The 20,893-nt window shown below is 42.0% G+C and overlaps 1 protein-coding gene and 1 long non-coding RNA gene across 2 annotated transcripts in view; both read left to right on the top strand.

Annotated features, from left to right (window-relative positions):
* Positions 1 to 3,604, top strand: part of LOC118220194 (guanylate-binding protein 1-like) — a 122,436-nt gene extending 118,832 nt beyond the window's left edge. The window contains exon 29 of the mRNA XM_035403923.1: positions 2,540 to 3,604. Within this exon, the coding sequence (XP_035259814.1) occupies positions 2,540 to 2,761 (222 nt within the window). The 3' untranslated portion in view covers positions 2,762 to 3,604. The remainder of the gene's footprint in view (positions 1 to 2,539) is intronic.
* Positions 3,605 to 10,926: 7,322 nt separating this feature from the next.
* On the top strand, positions 10,927 to 13,202 carry LOC118211405. Its single transcript, XR_004761999.1, has 3 exons — positions 10,927 to 11,519; positions 12,285 to 12,398; positions 12,866 to 13,202. It is a non-coding gene; the product is annotated as an uncharacterized LOC118211405 (long non-coding RNA).
* Positions 13,203 to 20,893: the final 7,691 nt, after the last annotated feature.

A 20,893-nucleotide genomic window follows, 5' to 3' on the forward strand; every position in this document is an offset into this window, starting at 1 on the left:
AGAACAACACAGTAAAATTTTAACTCAACTCTATCAACTCTAGTTCATAAATCCAATAGGGACCACGTGTTAGAGTTGATTCAACACTGAACATTTTACTGTGCACCATTAGTGACTGGAGGATACTTTCTGGCTCTTCCTATTGGCTGTAGTCACGCAGCCCAGATGCAAAAAGTATCCACCAATCACGGTCAACGTTTTTCTTCTTCATATTACCAGCATACACCTTGCTTGGTAGTGCTCTTCTCTGGTTTCAATACAAAAAAGGTGACCACATTCCATCGCTATTTTATTATACCTGGAACAGTGCTTTTTTTAGCCATGTCATAACATACCATAATACAATATAATGATGAGAACAGGCCATTCAGCCCAACAATGCTCACCATTTTCCTAACTAAATTGTACCTACAGGCTAGATAGTATCTAATACCAGTGTTTCCTGTGGAATTGATCTCTTGGTGTGGTGGTGGGTGTCCGGAAGGGGGGGGGGGGGGGGGGGGGGCGGGGGTGTAGCAAAGGCAATGAAAACATAACCTCTTGAGACTTCTTAAAGGTTTTTTTAAAATATCTAAATCTATCTCATAGCTCTGACAGGCTCTTGATACAAGGAATAACAGTTTGCAAGAGCTAAAAAGTAGTTTTAGATGTACTTTAAAACCATAAAAGGTTTGTTAACCCTTGTATTGTTTGTAAATATTGAAGCAAAATAGGCCTGTATTTTGAGTTATGGTGGGGTGAGAACAATTAAAAGAGCACATTGTCCATCTAGAAGTTCTATCTTCAAGAATAGAGGACTATACAACTAAAATTGATACTCAAGAAAAGTTACATATTGCACTTTAAAAGGGACACCTGCTAAATTAACTCAATTACCATGACAAAATAGTACTTAGAATGTTTTATCTTTTTATTTAACAATATAATTTGAGCTGGGTCCACATTCAAAGCCCTCTCTCTCTGTCTCTCTCACACTCAATGACAGAGTTTACATGCATTGCCATGCAAAAAAAAAGGAAAAAGTGAGAAAAATGGCTTTAAAGATTCTGTTCTGTTACATTCTAATTCTACTGAGAAGCATGATACAAAAATTTCCTAACTAACTTAGATGCTTTATTAATGTGTGTTTTATTAGCTAGTTTTATCTGTATTCATTTCTGGACACTGCAGCCGCTTGTGAGACTGCTCCTCTCGTTATAATCATAATCGTCATTAGAACGCAGCCGTCTTTGTCAGCTGTAGCAACTGTAGCCTAACTCTCAGTTTTGCTAGCTCACTACATTCACAAAACCTTAAAAATAAACACGTTCCCTTTCGTTTTCATGGGAAAAATCGCCATGTTGTAGTGTGGAAATGGAAGTAGTTGAATCACTCAAACATTTTAAATGCCCTAAAAAGATTTTTTTTAATTCGCGCTGTTTTGACGATTTGCCAACAATTTGCGGCCGCGACATTTGACGGGCTTCTCCAGGTCACCATTTTAATCAGATGTATTGTACCTTTATAACAGTAGCTCTAGATTTTAAAAAAAAGGTAGGCACGTAGCCTACGTAGCTCAACTGGAACAGGTTCCGCTTCGGCTCAAACAAACACTGTTTATTTTCAGATAACGTTACATATTTATTTTTTACTTGTCCGATCAGACAACTGCATGAGGCATTCCACTTTCCCGATCAGAGTTAGGGTCCGCCAGTTGTCATCACCGAATGACAGTTAACGCCAGTGCTTCAGATGGGCAGGAGCTGTCGGGACTTGTATATGAGTACCGACTCTTCTTTTGATTACCAACATTAATTTATTTTAAACAGTATGTAATCTGAGGAGTAGGTACCGGCACTTATTTTGGTCCAATTAAAACACTGGTTAACACTATGGTATTTTTGTAATATTTGAAGCGTCGCTACCTACCTTTTCCTTGTCTTTCGGTGGCTGAAGAAAAAAAAGTGACGCTTTGACAGACCGTGCGACATTAGCGCGCTGCAAGTGTTCCGACGGCCTCAGAAAGGAGCAAGCATATATATAAATTTTATTTTAATTTTTTTTTTAATTATTATGGTGTGGCGGCAAGGATTTTGCTGTGGCGCCACACCACGGCAAAACCTTACTAGCGGAAACGTTGAATACCTTATCAAGTCTGGTCTTGAAAACCACCCATTTTCACCTCTACTACAACACCGGGTAAGCTATTCCACACATTGACTGCATGAAAAAATGCTTCCTACTGTCTGTGTGGAACTTACCTTTTGCTAATTTCCATTTACGTCCCCTCATTCTACTTACAGAACTCCTGAAGAATCTCTCATAGTTCACTTTGTTAATCCCCATTATGAATTTAAAAACCTTAATCAAATCCTTCCTGTCAGGTATGATTGCTGCAGTATGAATAGAAACCCCAAGCTGATTCATTCAGCTTGTTTCCTATGTATTAATGCAGGGTGAAAACAGCATGAACTCCAATTGTGATGCTTGGTGTCTCTGATTTTCCAAGTTAAGGTTTTTCTGAGCGTGGTTTTGCTTGTCGTTGTTTTTGTCTTTTCAGGAACAGGAGGAGCTCATTAAGCAAGGCTTCGAAGAGAAGGCACAGCTCATGAAGGATGAAATTGATTCCCTCAAGAGGGAGAAGGCTGAAAACGAGTCCCGTTCATATATTCCTGCTATTTTGAGTGCCATGGGACAAGCTGCCGCCATATTTTTGCCAGGAATCATCCCAAAGGTAGCAGGGGTGGGTGTCTCAGCTCTTTCAAGCCTGCTTAAAAAATAGGCTGAAGGAGAATAACAGTTCTGAGACACGATAACCTGTCATTTGTGCTGTGAAATATGTCACAATCGACACTGTCACCGTTTTAACAAAGTGCCCAAAACTTTGTTTGAACGTCTCTCTTCTCTCTGCCATAAGGAGCGAGAAGCCGTAAAGTAAAACTATGAAAGTACAGCGCAGTGAAAACAGTATCTTATTCCTAGGTGCAGGGTAGAAAAAGGCTTAGGGATGCGGGGTTTTAACTCTGAGGTTGTAGGTCTGATTCCCAGAGTGTGCACTGCTGTTGCACCCTTAGGTACTAAACCTGAATTGTATCGTGCTTAAAATATTATGAGCATAACCTCTTGTAGCGGCAGCAGTATCATTGCTTTTTTGGGACAGACAAATGCAATGACATGGATTCAATCAACATTTGTCCTTAACTTTGGCGTACAGGGAAACAAAAGTGTAAGTATTACACTTTTTCGCCACAAACTCAGTTTGGCAAGTTAGTCTCAGTGATTGCTAAACTCAGCAAACTATGTGAAGAGAGAAAAATTGTTCAATCACAAATCACAATTTGTGATTTTAATTAGTTTGTCAATGTTAAGGACAAATGACTGAATCTCAGCTATGGTGTGGGTATCATGCAAAATGTTTAGCATTTCCAAAAATAATATGAATTCACAGCAACAGCTATTTGTTTTGAAGTAGTTGTTTGTTTTACGGGATTTTAATTTATTTGAACACAATGTGATTTAATCTCATGGGTTTTTGTACCGATGTCATATGCTGCTGAATTATGAGACATTTGAATAATGAAAAAGAATAAAACTCAGACATGGCTTTTTGAGCAGCACCAACAAATTATAGGACTCCCCAATGGTTTTCATTAAAAGTGAATATGATTCAGCTCAGCTTAGTTAAAATATAATAGTATAACGTTGAATAGATTTGTTTAACATTCAGTACTGCCTACTGGTACACAAAAATCTCTAGCAGCTTTTGAGGCCTTAGTATTCAACCAACATATTCTTCGAAACTTCTCTGCAAGCAACCTATGCACCGCACAGTATTTTGTCTTCACGCAGCAAAAACATTCAGTGTTCAATCAACTCTGACAAAATCAATTTTACTCTCATTGTGTACACTTGATGCCGCTTCGGCATCACACAAACTTCGAGTTGAATGAACACGTTTTTCTTATTAAGCAGGGTTGTGTGAACATACTTTCTGTTGTACAGTGTGCAGACCGGGGCGGGGAACACAATTTGGTAACTATTATTACATTTATTTCTAAGTGCAACATATGTACTCCTATAGCCGCATATTATTTAAATCAAACAACTGGGTATTCGGCCGAGCACACAGACAATGCAAACGTGCACAGATTAATACTGGTGGTGATGTAGTATAATGGTGAGGAAAGTGGGATTACATTCCATGGAGGTTGCGAGTTTGATTCTGTAGTAAGACTCTGGTGTTGCACCTTTGATCAAGGTACTTACCCTGAATTACTTCAGTGAACATATACCCAGGTGGACACTTGGCATAGAAACTGTTTTTCCCACGGCGTGCCGCCGTGGCTATGCGTGGCAAACTGTGGTCACTCACTCACTCACTCATGAACGACCTGAGAGGGACGTTTTGTAGAACGCATGTGCAGGTGGTGCTTTGTTTAGTAGGACGCATGCGCAGGTGGTACTGCACAAGATTTTTAAGCACAGCTTTATCGCCTAACGTTACTTTAGCTAACCCTACAGTGTTAGCGTTTCACCTACTTTAGTTAACCTACTTACCGCGTACGGATGATATACGGCACGCATGAGTAGGAGCTAAAGACACACAGCTACAACCACCGATACAGATGTATGGACACACGGAGGACAACAAATAACGTTACAGAGGTGAGGACATGCCATAGCTAGCTAGCTATATAGTTAGTACAGGTGTGCGGTGGGTCTGGACGGTTTCATGCTTGTTTTTTTTTTGGAATGTAACTTGAAAAAACTGTAAATTGTTCTAGATAAGTGTCTGGTAAAATAGAAATGTACTTCTGCCAATTGTATAAATACAGTTATGGACTGTTTTTTATTGGCTGGACCAAGTAAGACAAAGAGTGGAAATTAACATAAGCTTAATGTCAAATACTATGACATTAAGCTTATGTTGTTTGGTAGCAATTTTAAATGAGATGTCTACCAGAAAGTAAGCAAAGCGGTTATGCTCCCCAAACACACTGCTGATAACCTGAATCTGAATGAACCCATTATTGATTAGACATTAGACACGCTGGTCCAGCTCCATCTTATAAGTATATGATTTATAGAAATGATATCCGTTACAATAAAAGGAAATGATTATTTTCCTGCTTTTAAATTTGGGGAAAGTATGGTATCTTGACTGCACAAGATAATCCCTAAGCAAATAAATAATTGCAATTTTCTTTTTTAATTATGCGTTTTTTTAAACCATGTAAACCACAGAGCTCTAGCACTGGTAAACCAGTCACACCTGAAATATCCAAGGTGACATAGCTTTCTTTCACATGCAATCCATTCAGAATAATACAGGATAATGATTTAAGGTTACATTTAGGTTATGGCACCTGGGAATGGAGTCTACAGCCTCAATTGCCAGTGCTGTTCCCTAACTGTCATTCTACACTGCCCCCCCCCCTCCCCCCACACACACAGTTGAGGACAAAATTTTACATACAGCTCAGCTAAAGATATTCAAACTCAGTTTTTCACAACTCACATTTCCTATGGCAAGTCAGTTAGGTCATCTACTTTGTTCACATCTGTGGTCATTTTAAAACGATCAATTACAGACAGATTTATTTCACCTTTAATTCACTATATCAGTTCAGTGGGCCAAAAGTTTACATACACCAAGTTGCCTGTCTCTTTAAACAGTGTGGAAGATTCCAGAAATGGATGTAATGATTTTAATGAAGTTTCAGATTGGCCAATTGTCATAATTAGGAGTTAACTGGGAGTTAATTGGCACCTGTGGCTGTATTTAAGGGCCTACCTATAGAGCCACTGCCATTTTTGCCCTTGATACCATGGGAAAATCCAAGCGACTCAGCCAAGACTTCAGAAAAAACATTGTGGACCTTCACAAGTCCGGTTCCTCCTTTACAAACGACTGAAGGTACCATGAGCATCTGTACAAACAATCGTATGCAAATATTAAAATCTTTGGACCACACAGGCACTGCATCATTCAAGAAGGAGACACAAATTAACTCTCAGGGCTGAACAAACTTTTGTCCGAAAGGTTCAACTGAACCCCAAGTCAACAACAAAGGAACTGGTAAAGGAGTTGGAGGCATCAGGTACCAAAGTATCTACATCCACCATTATTCTACATCGCCATGGCCTGAAAGGCTGTCCTGCAAGGAAGCCCCTACTCCAAGCTCGGCATAAAAAAGCCAGAATGAAGTTTGCAGGTAATCACCACCTTTCTCTGGTCAGAGGGAACAAAACTTCAACTGTTTGGCCATAATGATCAGCACTATGTATGGAGGAAAAAGGGTGAGGCTTTTAATCCAAAGAACACCATTCCGACTGTGAAGCATGGGGGTAGCAGCATCATGTTATGGGGGTGTTTCACTGGAAAAGGGACTGGCGCACTTCAGAAAATAGATGGAATCATGAAGAAGGAGGATTATGTAGAAATACTGAAGCAACACCTCAAGAGATCAGCTATAAAGTTAAAACTTGGACGCAACTGGGTCTTCCAGCAGGACAATGATCCTAAGCATACATCCAAAGTAGTAACAAAATGGCTTAAAGACGACAAAGTGAAAGTATTGGAGTGGCCATCACAAAGCCCTGACCTGAATCCCATATCAAATTTCTCGACTGAACTGAAAAAGCGTGAATGAGCAAGGAGGCCCACAAACCTGACTGAGTTACACCATTTTTGTCAGGACGAATGTGCAAAAATTCCAGAAAAGTATTGTGAGAAGCTTGTGGAAGTTAAGCAATTAAAAGGCAATGCCACCAAAGACTAACAAAGTGTATATTCCAGTCTGATCTGGAATGCTGTTCCTGGAGAACCGAAGAGTGTTCTGGTTTTTGTCATTCAACAGTAAATTAACCAAATAAAGCAGTCAAACGCTCCACGCACTCATAGGTGTAGATTTTGGGGGGACGCATGGGGATACATCCCCCTCAATATTTAGAACACATGCATTTGTCCCCCTGAATTTTGTGTTTAACTTTACATAAATAAAGACATTTCCACCATAAATTGATGCAGAAAAGGCATAAATTGGTGCATAAAAATTCACCAGAATGCAGGAAATGAAGTGTTTGATGCACAAAATTTCCTGGGGGAGGATCCCCAGACCCCCCACTTCATGTGTCCCCCCCAATGTTCAAATGACACCTACACCACTGCACGCACTGCATCATATACATTCGATGCTGCATGTAAAATTAGGCCATCCTGGCGCAAAGTTTTTTCCATTTTCTGTACACAGGGAAATAACAGACGGGGGGGGGGGCTTACACTCACCACACTACCTCATGTACAACCACTGCGGCATGTAAAATTAGGTCAACCGGCCACAAGATCTTTCCATTTTCTGTACACAGGAAACTACAGACAATTACCAACAATGTTTGAGGGGGAGTGACACTAACATGTACTCCATGTGCTTTTAGTAATCTTAAATACCAGCTTATGCCAGCCTAGAACCGTGATGTTAATTCTAGTAATTACTAAATTAAGAGTATTAGGGGTTAGGAATAGAAAGGGGTCAGGATGCAGTCTGAAGGGGTCGGTCACCCATCTTAATGCTCATGTAAATATAGATTTTTCAAGATTGTTCGGTCTCTGATTGGCCACCGATTTCACTCACCTGGTATCGCAGGTTTAAACTAGTACCTGAATAGAGGGGACAAATGGAAATCAGCAGTACTATTGTCCTTGAGTGCAATCTGAGTACAATTTAAGGATGTTCTCCATTGATTTATTAAACATGTTTATTTTATAATTTCCTCTGCCATATTTACTACAAGACATTCAAAGAAATGCTTTGCAGCAGCTGGAATGGCTTGCTAATTAAAAGGGAGATGATGGACTTATTCAACAGATACAATGCTCGGTTATATTTCAGATGTTGCTTCCTAATGTTCGACCTTGGCGTAAGATCATGTGACCTAAATATTTAACCTCCATCTCGACCAACTGCAACTTGTGCAAACTGCATTTGTGCCCCTATTCAGCTAGATATTTCAGAAGGGCAATGGAATCTGTGAGGCATGTTTCAGCGTCAGGGGAACGGAGGTCATCAACATCTTGTATTAGAGTGCTTTTGCCAGGGAATTCAAACGCATCCAAATTTTTCTTGAGGGCCGCAGAAAACACAGCAGGGATTCTGCATAGCCCTGATCAAATGCAAGAGCAGGTATACCTTTTCCCTTCATATGTGAACGCAAACCAGTACTGGGATTCTTTTTCAATCGGTACAGGAAAGAATGCATTCGCTAGGTCGACCACTGTAAATTCAGTTGAATTTCTCGGGACCTGAGAAAGAACAGTAACAGGGTTCGGCACCACTGGTGCTCTATGAAGCCAAACAGTTCATAAAATCATTAAAAAGCCAGAATGAAGTTTGCAGGACAAAGACCCTAGCCTTTTGTCTAGGAGGAGTGTTCTCTGGTCAGAGGAAACAAAAATTGAACTGTTAGGCCATAATGATCAGCGCTATGTATGGAGTAAAAAGGGTGAGGCATTTAATCCAAAGAACACCATCCCGACTGTGAACCATGGGGATAGCAGCATCATGTTATGGGGGCTTTTGTTGGAAAAGGGACTGGCGCACTTCAGAACATAGATGGCATCATGAAGAAGGAGGATTATCTAGAAATACTGAAGCAACACCTCAAGACATCAGTGTGGCAAGTCTTCGGCCACCGCAGGTTCTTTAATCTAAGGGGCGATATAGCTCAGGAGGTAAGACCGATTGTCTGGCAGTCGGAGGGTTGCCGGTTCAAACCCCGCCCTGGGCATGTCGAAGTGTCCTTGAGCAAGACACCTAACCCCTAACCTCTACCTGCTCTGGCGAATGAGAGGCATCAATTGTAAAGCGCTTCGGATAAAAGCGCTATATAAATGCAGTCCATTTACCATAATCAGCAAAAACCAACAGTGAACACATAAGTTGCAGGTATTTTGCACACACGCGTACACATCTCAAACCACCGTGTTCAACACACAAAAATGCCCGGTTCAGCTCTTTGACTGTGCGGCTGCTCTCCGCACGGCATATGTGTCTTCCCTCACGACAGGCCCAGCCGCTCTTGTACATATAGGGAGAGACTAATTAGTGACACAGAACACCTGTGCTAATTGACTCGTTCCGGGCCGAGCGACTAGTGACCAAGAACACTTGTGCTAATTAGCCTAACTCCCTCCAAGCCCTGTTCCCTTGAGCCACTCCCACCTGCCTCTCCCCTCAGCTGAGCCACACCCACACCCACCGACAATCAGCTAGAAAGTTAAAGCTTGGTCGTAACTGGGTCTTCCAGCAAGGCAATAATCCTAAGCATACATCCAAAGTTGTAACAAAATGGCTTAAAGACAACAAAGTGAAAGCATTGGAGTGGCCATCACAAAGCCCTGACCTGAATCCCCTTGAAAATTTGTGGACTGAACTGAAAAAGCTTGTTCGAGCAAGCTTTTTCAGTTGACACTCCTTGACTAGCTAAGCTGAAAAGAGAGTGAACATTCTCCCACACCTTATAATTCCCTGCTCTGGGCTAAACGATTCTGATAAGAGCACAAAACAGCTTAAGCCACATCTCCCCTTTTAAGTAGAACAGCAGAGAGTAATTAGTTTATGAAGCCTTTAACTGAACACAGCCATACCCATAAAAAAAAATCTTACCATAACAGTTTCAATACTCAGCTTGTTTACTCAAACAATCTCTTCCAAGCAACCTATCTAAGGTATACTCAAAACACATTTTACACATTTACTTTTCACTCTCTTTTCACGTTGCTTTTCTTTTTTTCATTGTCTCTTTTATTCACTCTTTTAGTGCCATCTTTGTAGTTTCACGATTGATTGGCCTCCCAGATCTAGTTCTGGGTATAGCGATTTCCGGACTGAAACTGGGTGTTTGTGGTGTTTGTGGTGTGCAGACGCCTGGAAACTTCCACGTGTGGCACTGCAGCTCTCAGCTCTGCACCTACGCACTCTGCATTTTGCCATGCCTAGATGGCCCTCATGAAGTTTAGCGAGGATGTCGTTCCTTACAGCAGAGGAGATACTAAGTCTGGTTCCTTTCAGCAGGAGCCCGTCGTGAACTGTAAGGAAAGCACGCTTTGTCCAGTAAAGCTTTTCAGATCCGGTGCATCAGTAAAGCCATCCATCCTGGCGCATTCTCGTGTCGCTGGAGCAGACGCAGTATAATTAATAAATACAGATAAAAATTACAAATATTTAATCTTACAAACCTATCCAGACACATGTTTGCCCCATTAATGCACTGTATGTCAGTGGGTCACATAAAGCTTAGCCACATAAGTACAGTAGTGCAATTTATTTTACAATGTGAAATAATAAACAAATCATGTGAACACAATTTTCTATATATAATAATTATGATTATGCATTTCATTCATGATGTGCACTGGATGCAGACAAAAGTTCAAACATATAGTGCAGTCATTTTTATAATTTAACAGCTTTAATTTGTGTGAGCTAAGATAGGCAATTGTTTGTTGTAGCCTGGCCTCATTTTAATATCAATAATTTTAACGGTCTAGATTTTCCAAGTTTTAATCAATGGCTTATAGACAGTGCTTTGTATACCTAAGTATATGGCAAGCCCTTTTAACATTTAATAGCCTCTCCGGATTCACATTACAGATATCTGTAATTCATTTATGACTATAGTCAAAACGCTAATTTAAGATATCTCTAATTCCATTTTGACTAGTAAGATTTCGCCATTAAGTTCTATTCTATAAGATATTACAGATATCTTAAATTAGCGTTTTGACTATAGTCATAAATGAATTACAGATATCTGTAATGTGAATCCGGAGAGGCTATTAAATGTTAAGAGGGCGTGCCACACTGAAAATATTTTTTGTTCGTTAAAAGTTAACTAATTTTATTGATCTAATAAAATTAAGGCAGATTAAATGAATATAATTCACTGTGGTAACTACAATCTAATGTGATCAAGTTATTTATTTGCTTTAAATATACAAACATCAGTTTTCATTTTTTTGAGTGCATAGACTAGTCATAATTTACATGGAGATATCTGGAATTCACGTTTTAGATAGTTAAAACTGAATTGTAGATATCTTTATTTGGAGTTCCATAATGGCGAAATCTTACTAGTCAAAATGTAAGTAGAGATATCTTAAATTAGCGTTTTGACTAGTCATAAATGAATTACAGATATCTGTAATGTGAATCCGGACAGGCTATTAGATGTTAAAAGGGCTTGCCATAGTACAGTAATCCTGTCCACGTGCGACGTAGCAATCTTGTGCCACTACTTCTGCACCGTTTTATCGGGCTATTCCCAAATTACAGGAAAACTACAGGAAAACATCCAATTTTAAGTTTCTATTCCTCAGAAGTGACCTGACTCCATGCATTTGAACGCGGTTACGCCTCTCAGGCTCAGTGTATATAAAACGGTCGCAAGTAGGCTACGTTACCCATTGACTGCCTGCACCATACAGGAAACAATGAAACCGCTAGTCACTCTCGCCCTTGCGTGCGCACTCTTCTCTGGAGGTAATACCGTTAAAACTTACTCTTGTGAAAATTCGCGACCAACAGTGTAAACTTAAGTTATTGTCATAAATGGTGTGTGGGATTTAGTTTAACGTGTATGGGGCTAATATAGTCTTCTGTCACAGACTGTGATTCAGCCCTTCTCACATGTTTATCCACTCAGCCCTTAGCCTGATGTAGATTTGCTACTTAAGTTTACATACAAAATTAATTTAAGGTAATTCCTTTGAGGTATTAGTATTGTTTTTTCCTTTGTGTATGCAGCTTTTTTTTAAAACTATAATTAAATGGTAACATGGAATTAGAAAGGTCTTCTATGCAACTACTGTTTTTTCCAATAAAATAACTGATTTTTTCATTTATATTTTAGTATATGCACTGGATGGTTAAGAGTGTATTCCCAGTACCACTGGACCATGCATGTCGCATAATAGAAAAATATGTCCAGCGCGCCAAACCAAGCCCACTGTTCAAGGGTTAATGCGGATCGGGCGCCACAAGGGGACAAGAGGGGGCTTTGCCCCCTCAGTTGTATTTTCTGCCCCCCCAGTTTAAGTTTTTAAATGGCTACACATGTCATCTAAATTGCAAGTAGTTGGCTATCTCCCTGGATATGAATGAAATGTTTTTAACAGAAAATAATAATAACAAATGTGATTTTATCCACCGGAATAGCTATACAAAAAGGCAAAATAAATGTCTGATTTGGAATTTCAAAAAGCCCACTGTTAATGTCCAGAATTCATGCATTATATTATTCTTCAGTTACAGCATTGCTCAGATCCCCCAATGGAAAGAAGTGTTTTACCTGTGTGGGTAATGACTGCACAAGTACTTGGGAGTGCAAGGGATCTGAAGATCGCTGCTTTAAGTCCACAGGTGAGAAATGGATCAGCAATGTCTAGAATTTGATGCTGGAAATAGACATGGTACAAATTTAACTAAAATATGGCATTTTATTATTTCAGCATTGATGTTGTTTTGCTTAAAGCAAACCAAATTACAAAATATTTGTGTAAAGGAAACCATTCAGGAAAAAAAGATATTTCTGATTGTGAATTCTGCATAAACCATATGTTATCCATTTTATTCATGTGGCATTTTTTTACCCTTTCCATAATGTGTGACAAATTAAAATGGCTGAAGTACATTATTATGGCTATAGTAATTTGGATTTGTCACTTTTTAATTGCAATAATATAAGATGCTGTGTACTTCCGCAAGAAATTCAAATGTTAGAACTAGCTGCAGGAACTGAATCTTTAAGTCAGACTGTTTCTGCAGATGTCTGGTCAGTCGTCAGTATTTTTCTTTATAATTACTTTTTCCCTCTATTCTTTTTGAAGTGTTCACTGGAGGGCACAAAGTGACACGGAAGGGATGTGCCTCCCAAATTTTCTGCTCAGGATCCATGAATTCTAATGTAGAAATCATTGGTGTGGACGTGAGCTGCTGTGAGGGAAACATGTGCAACAACGCCCTGCGAATCGGACAGAGTGTCCTCTTCTTCCTCTTGGTGCCCCTGGCCTCCGTCATCCTCTTCAACTGAGCAGCATGTTGACCTGTTATATGATTGTTTGGTTGTGTTGTATCAATCCAGACACATGATTACACCTTTTAGTGAATACATTATATAACATTTCTTCTCATCAATAAAACAAAATAAAAAATATTAGTGCAAAATTATGTTTAATGTTTTTTGTTTGTTTGTTTGTTTGTTTGTTTGGGGTTTTTGTTTATAAAAATGTAATGGAAATCAAACTGCCTCTTGTTTCATCTAGAATCACACAACAGAATTGTGTCTGATGAAATTTTGAGGTTTTCTGGTCACTGCGAATGAGAAAGCACCAAACCAATGGAGAGTTTTTCACCTGATTGCATAGCTTGTCAAAAGAAAACTTATCAGAAATCAGAAACTTATAAAATAAACTTTTATACATCAACCCAAACACAATTCAGAGCTCCTTGTTGGAATGCTGTGATGGCATTCTTACTATACAAAAGGCCAGCTTCACCTGTATTTAGTTATAGTGCCCCTAATGGACATTAATGGACTCAGAAAACACATTTTTTGGCCATAACTCAAGAATTCATACTCTAATTATGACAAAGTTTCACACGAATGTCTAATAGGATAAAATGATGAAGTGATTACATTTTACATCCAAACTGGCGGTATTTCTAGTTTTTTTTTTTTTGGACTCTGAACAATTACAATTAAAACACTACATGGCCAAAAGTATGTGGACAACTGACTTCTGACACCTCATCCACAATCCGCGTTAATGGGCACATGAAATGCGCAAAACAAGTTCTGCCAGGAAAATCCTGCTGCAGCCGATCAATTGGCCAGCCTCAGTAACCACATACTCACGAGTTTCCACAATCAACCAATTGCATACGCACGACACTTTTCTCTTACCCATCCAATCACAGGGACATATCATCAACGGACTGCCTTTTTAAACCAACAATCAGACCTCTCAGTGCTGCTGCTTGCCTGCTCTGCTTTTGCATGCTTTACTGCTGCTGCTCAGCATTGCGCTTACCCACTACCCCTGCTGCCACGTGTTGATTGGATCTGCTCCTATAGGTACTGAGGGGGTTTTCTGGTATTCCTCCTGTTTAGTAGAGAAGATGTATAGTGCTCCCTGTTAGATAGGGTTAGGGTCTGCTAAGTTGCAGTGTGTGAATAAGCTTCATGGTCTGGTATCTGTTAAGGCTCTTTTCCAGTGTATGGATGGGCCCCATGATCTGGTATCTGTTAAGGCACTGTTCCAGTGTGTGGATGGGCCTCATGATTTGGTATCTGTTAAGGCTCTGTTCCAGCGCCAGGCAGACACGGCTGAGATTTACCTATAAACAATCACTGCTGAAAGTTACCAACAGTCAAACATTGCTGAGATTTACCTACAGCCAAAAACTCCTGACATTTACCTACAAACAAAGATAGCCGATCCAAAAATAAATTCTGTTTGATCCACTTAGAAATGCAGCTGGTTCACATTTGTGCATCACCTGTCGCTTGCATTCATTTGTGGATTGTTGAGACAATCATGGCAGCATGATTTGTAGTGGCAGCGTAGTATAATGGGTAAGGAACTGGTCTTGTAACCTAAAAGGTCACAGTTTTGATTCCGAAGGAGGACACTGCCGTTGTACCCTTGAGCAAGGTACTTAACCTGCATTGCTTCAGTATATATCCAGCTTTATGATTGGATGCAGTGTAAGTGCTATGTAAAAAAATGTGTAAGTCGCTCTGCATATGAGCATCTGCTAAATGCCTGTAATGTACTGTAAACTCCACTATGCTCTGTGTCACAATGCAACACGGGTTTATCTGTCATCCACACTCCTCTGTACAAAACGCGTTTGCGTTTGATTTAGATTCAGTTACATTTGCGTTATTAGCTGCGTGCAAATGCTTTTTCTCCAAATAGCGTTGTGATTGTTGAACTTGCTAAACAGCGTGTGAAGAAAATAAACCTTACCTTTTTTATTTAATTGCAAATCAAAATTAAGGACAACAAGACTTGAGTTCAGAGCCCTTTATGCCGAGGTGAAACTTTACAATGACCCTGTAGATCCTCTAGGTGATGCTATTGCACCACTCTCGGCCTTGTCTCCTTCCTCACAAAGACATTATACTGGTGCAGGTGAACAGTTTAATGCATATATTTTAATCACTATAAATCCGTGTATCATTCGTTCTTTTCATATTCAATTGAGAATCCAAAATCGGAAAATGAAAAAACGATTCCTTATTTCGTTATTAGTTTATGAATCTGATACCAAAAAACAAATAACGGTTTGTTTTTCGTAATTTCGATTTTATGCCCAGATCAATAATGGGAAATTAAAAAACGGACCACGGCCCGAACTTGGTTTTGATATTTAATTTGTCCGATTTGTGGTACCAGGAAGTTATTGACTTCTTCGTGTGTTGCACTTGATAAGCTTGCATCAATTTCGCCAACAGTTCAGTGTGAAAGAAAGCTTGAAAAACCAGGATCACGCAGTGATTGTAAGTCAATCAATCAGTACTTTTTTGAGTAATTTGGTATCGACACCATGGCCTTACTGGAACCATGCGCTAATTTAATTAAAGACTTATTTGAAACTGGCGAGACGCATGCAGAGATTTCCACCACGCTGCATCAGATGGATATCCAGCGATGCTCTGAAATGAGTGTTAGAAGATTCTGTTCAGCACGACCTTAAAGGACCATACCAGTGTTACTACATGTCATTGTCTATTGTCAACATCGGCTACGTAGTTTACATGAACCTCGACCATTTTTCCCAAAATTACTTTATTTTTGAGATATCGTATTTGTTATTTGTTTACGTTTCACAGACGTCATTCACTGCCATTCATGTTGAAACGGTGAACACTCTACGAGCTTTGAAAGTTCCTAGGTAATTATTAAATGAGGTAATTCACCCTTTTGAAAATTACTACGCCGTTTGTTTTATCTAAAATTATTGTAGGCCTATTACTCATTCTAATTCGCAGATAATATCAAGTTCAAGAGCGCCTCATTTAGGCGTACGCCGGCCTCAATAACATGCACAAGCATCAAGGTCAACAATTGGCTGAAAGTTACACGCTTTACAGCGAGGCTAATCTATACCAATGGACAAAGGACTCTCTACCAAGTCCAATGAGGCATCCCACAATTTGTGGGTAATTTTGCCTCTTAGAGATGAATGCCGAATGTCCAAAGCCAGAGAGAGACCAGAGTTACAGCTGCTAGAAGACAGAGCATTGTGACATCACAAGGGTGAGAAGACAGCATTGTGACATCACAAGGGTGAACGTTCCGCCATTCATTCTCTATGGGAAAAATTGCCCAAAAAAGTGGAAACCTGCGGGGAGTCATCAGGGGGAGGACTTGTGTGAAGTGTGGAATTTTCGACCTCGTGAGGAGGAAGGGAGCTTAGAATGGGATCCATTCGATGACGGGTTAATATCTCTGATGAAGCTCACTCAGAGTTTTCTGATACGGATTCTTGTCACTTCGATACGCCCACTGAGTCCTCCGACCCCCAAGACATGAAGTTTATGGCTGCCATAAATTGCCGATTACCTGCTAATGTTCCGTCTGAGTACGCGGATCTAGCAGAGGTCTTTAGCAAAGCTCGGGCTACGACCCTTCCCCCCCACCGCTCATACGATTGTGCCATTGAGCTGTATCCGGGTACTTTTCCTCCTAGGGGATCCCTTTATTCATTGTCAGGCCCGGAGAGCAAAGCTATGAATGATTATATTAAGGAGTCTCTTGAGAACGGGTTTATTCGACCCTGCACGTCACCTGCTGGGGTGGTTTTTTCTTTGTCCAGAAGAAAGAGGGAGGGTTAAGACCTTGTATAGATTACAGAGGTTTAAACAAAATCACGATAAAGAATAGGTACCCGCTGCCATTAATGAATTCAGCATTTGAACGGTTACAAGGAGCTTCTATATTCACTAAATTAGATCTCCGCAATGCGTACAATTTGGTTTGTATTTGTTTATTTAGACGATATTTTGATCTTCTCCTCTAGTCTTTCTGAGCATATTAAATATGTAAGACTGGTATTAAAGAAACTGTTAGACGCACAGTTGTTTGTTAAAGCTGAGAAATGCAGTTTCCATTCCAAATCAGTCTCCTTTCTAGGTTTTATCATTTCGGAGGGGAGGGTTTTGATGGACCCGTCTAAGGTTTCGGCAGTTAAGGACCGGCCCACCCCTGACTCTGTCAGACAGGTTCAGCGGTTTTTGGGGTTTGCTAATTTTTATAGGCGCTTTATTCGGGATTTTGGTACCATTGCTGCCCCCATCACGGCGCTCACGGGGAAGAGATCAGCATCTCATTTTGAATGGACTCCCAAGGCAGATCAAGCATTCAAATTATTGAAGGAAATGTTCTGCTCGGAGCCCATCCTTGTTACCCCAAACCCCTCCCTCCCCTTTGTTGTAGAGGTGGATGCATCCGCGGTAGGAGTTGGGGCGGTTTTATCCCAACGGCCTCCTCTGGACCAGAAGCTGCATCCCTGCGCATATTTTTCTCGGGCCTTGACTCGGGCCGAGAGGAACTATGACGTCGGGGATCGGGAGCTTCTGGCTGTTAAATTGGCGCTGGAGGAGTGGCGCCACTGGTTAGAGGGGGCTGAGCACCCGGTCACGGTTTGGACAGACCACAAAAACCTCGAGTACATCCAGGGTGCCAAACGGCGGAACTCGAGACAAGCTCGCTGGTCATTATTTTTTACCAGGTTCAATTTCATTCTGACATACAAACCTGGCTCAAAAAATATTAAGCCCGATGCACTCTCTCGGTTGTACGATCTGTCTGATGACGAGCACGCTACTGAACCTATCGTGCCGGCGGCTCGTTTTGTGGGTCCTGTCTTGTGGGACATTGAGGCCCGGGTTAAGAGGGCTCAACGGGCTGCGCCTGACCTGGGTGGAGGTCCGCCTAATCGCCTTTTCGTTCCGCCTCTGACTCGATCTCGGGTGTTGCAGTGGGGGCATTCTTCTCCTTTGGCCGGACACCCGGGGGTTACCCGGACCAAGGAGTTTGTGGCCAGACTGTTTTGGTGGCCTGGTTTGGATAAGGATGTAAGGGAGTTTGTGACTGCGTGCCCAGTTTGCGCACGTAACAAGGGGTCACGTCTCGACCCATCCGGGTTACTGCGTCCGCTACTCATCCCGAGTCGGCCGTGGAGTCACATCTCCCTTGATTTTGTCACGGGACTACCTTCATCTAACGGGTACACGGTGATCATGGTAGTAGTTGATCGCTTTTCTAAAGCAGCTCATTTTATTCCTCTTAGAAAACTACCCTCGGCACCGGAGACGGCCCAGTTGGTAATTACTCACGTTTTTAGGGTGCATGGCTTGCCTCGAGACGTGGTGTCTGACCGTGAGCCACAATTTATTGCCAGGTTTTGGCGAGAGTTTTGTGCCTCATTGGGAGCCTCGGTCAGACTCTCGTTCGGTTTTCACCCAGAGTCCAATGGCCAAACCGAACGAACCAATCAAACCATGGAGAACACTCTCCGTTGTCTAGCGTCGGACGACCCTACCACCTGGAGTAGCCAGCTACCCTGGGCGGAATATGCCCACAATTCATTGCTCAACTCCTCCACGGGCCGCTCTTCTTTTGAGGCTCAGTTTGGCTATGTGCCGCCCCTGTTCCCGGAGCAGGAGAAGGACGTAGGGTTGCCGTCTGTGGAGCAATATATTCGTCGTTGTCGGGCTACATGGAGGAAGGTTCGCGCCTCTCTTGAACAGTCAGTAGCTTGCCAAAAAGAGGCAGCTGATAGAAGACGCAGGCCAGCTCCCTCTTATCGCGTGGGTCAACGAGTCTGGCTGTCCACTCGGGACCTGCCACTACGAGTGGAATCGCGCAAACTCGCTCCGCGTTTTATTGGGCCGTTTAAGATCGTCCAAAAGATCAATCCGGTCGCTGTTCGACTTCAACTTCCCAGATCCATGAAGGTTCACCCCACCTTCCATGTGTCACGTTTCAAACCGCTTTTGGTTAGTCCGCTGGTTCCTCGGGAGGCAGCTCCGCCTCCTCCGCGGATGTTAGATGGCCATCCGGTCTACACAGTACGCAAGATTCTGGCCAGTAGGCGGGTCGGACGTGGGGTACAATACCTCGTGGACTGGGAGGGGTACGGACCGGAGGAACGTTGCTGGATTCCATCTAGGAACATCTGTGATCCTGGGTTGATCGCTGATTTCCGTAAGCAAGGTAGTGGAGGATCGTCTGGAGCCGTTCCTTAGAGGGGGGGTCCTGTAATGTGCCTGTGCTTGCGGTGGTGCTGCCACTGGGTGGCAGCAGAGGAGATTCTCCTCGCTCTCCCATTACCGCTAATTGCTGATTCGGGCCACCTGGAGTCTACCCTTTATTGGGACCTCACTCCCTCTGCTTGGTGCTCTTGCATTTCACAAGCAGCCGGTAACGCTCTGGGTATTTTGAGAGCTTGATGTGACTTACTCGATGGCTATCTGGTACGGGAGCTAAACACGTAGCAACCGGGGCACTTGAGAGTGGTCCCTTTTCATAGAGAGTATTCTTGGATAGAGTTATCTCCAGCCAGTTTTAGGCTTGAGCTGAGAGATCTTCCTTAGCCTTCTTAGGCGTGTGTTTTTGGTTCTCAGTCTAGAGACTTTGTCCTGTTTTTTAAGGATTGCCTTTTGTTTGGCCTTTTGCCAGGGTTCATTCCCCTTTTTCCTTTATCCCACCTCGCTCAGTGGTTGACTGCTGTTCGCAGTCAGCTTTTAGACTCCCTGTTTTATTGTCCGCTTCTGACGTTGCTCGCCAGCCCCAACCTTACATGTAAGTGTGTGTGTGTGTACCACCGCAGGTTCTTTAATCTAAGGGGCGATATAGCTCAGGAGGTAAGACCGATTGTTTGGCAGTCGGAGGGTTGCCGGTTCAAACCCCGCCCTGGGCATGTCGAAGTGTCCTTGAGCAAGACACGTCACCCCTAACCTCTACCTGCTCTGGCGAATGAGAGGCATCAATTGTAAAGCGCTTTGGATAAAAGCGCTATATAAATGCAGTCCATTTACCATAATCAGCACAAACCAACAGTGAGCACATAAGTTGCAGGTATTTTGCACACACGCGTACACATCTCAAACCACCGTGTTCAACACACAAAAATGCCCGGTTCAGCTCTTTGACTGTGCGGCTGCTCTCCGCACAGCATATGTGTCTTCCCTCACGACAGGCCCAGCCGCTCTTGTACATATAGGGAGAGACTAATTAGTGACACAGAACACCTGTGCTAATTGACTCATTCCGGGCCGAGCAACTAGTGACCAAGAACACTTGTGCTAATTAACTCCCTCCAAGCCCTGTTCCCTTGAGCCACTCCCACCTGCCTCTCCCCTCAGCTGAGCCACACCCACACCCACCGACAATCAGCTAGAAAGTTAAAGCTTGGTCGTAACTGGGTCTTCCAGCAAGGCAATAATCCTAAGCATACATCCAAAGTTGTAACAAAATGGCTTAAAGACAACAAAGTGAAAGCATTGGAGTGGCCATCACAAAGCCCTGACCTGAATCCCCTTGAAAATTTGTGGACTGAACTGAAAAAGCTTGTCCGAGCAAGCTTTTTCAGTTGACACTCCTTGACTAGCTAAGTTGAAAAGAGAGTGAACCTTCTCCCACACCTTATAATTCCCTGCTCTGGGCTAAACGATTCTGATAAGAGCACAAAAAAGCTTAAGCCACATCTCCTCTTTTAAGTAGAACAGCAGAGAGTAATAAAAATCATTTTTGCAGTAACCCAGATCTGAAAGATGTTAGCTGCCTAACTAGGCTGTTTAATGTCTAGCTAGTGAGTAACAACCAACAACAAAAACATTGTCT

Source organism: Anguilla anguilla, chromosome 1, assembly GCF_013347855.1.
Source record: "Anguilla anguilla isolate fAngAng1 chromosome 1, fAngAng1.pri, whole genome shotgun sequence".
Classification (NCBI taxonomy): Eukaryota; Metazoa; Chordata; class Actinopteri; order Anguilliformes; family Anguillidae; genus Anguilla; species Anguilla anguilla.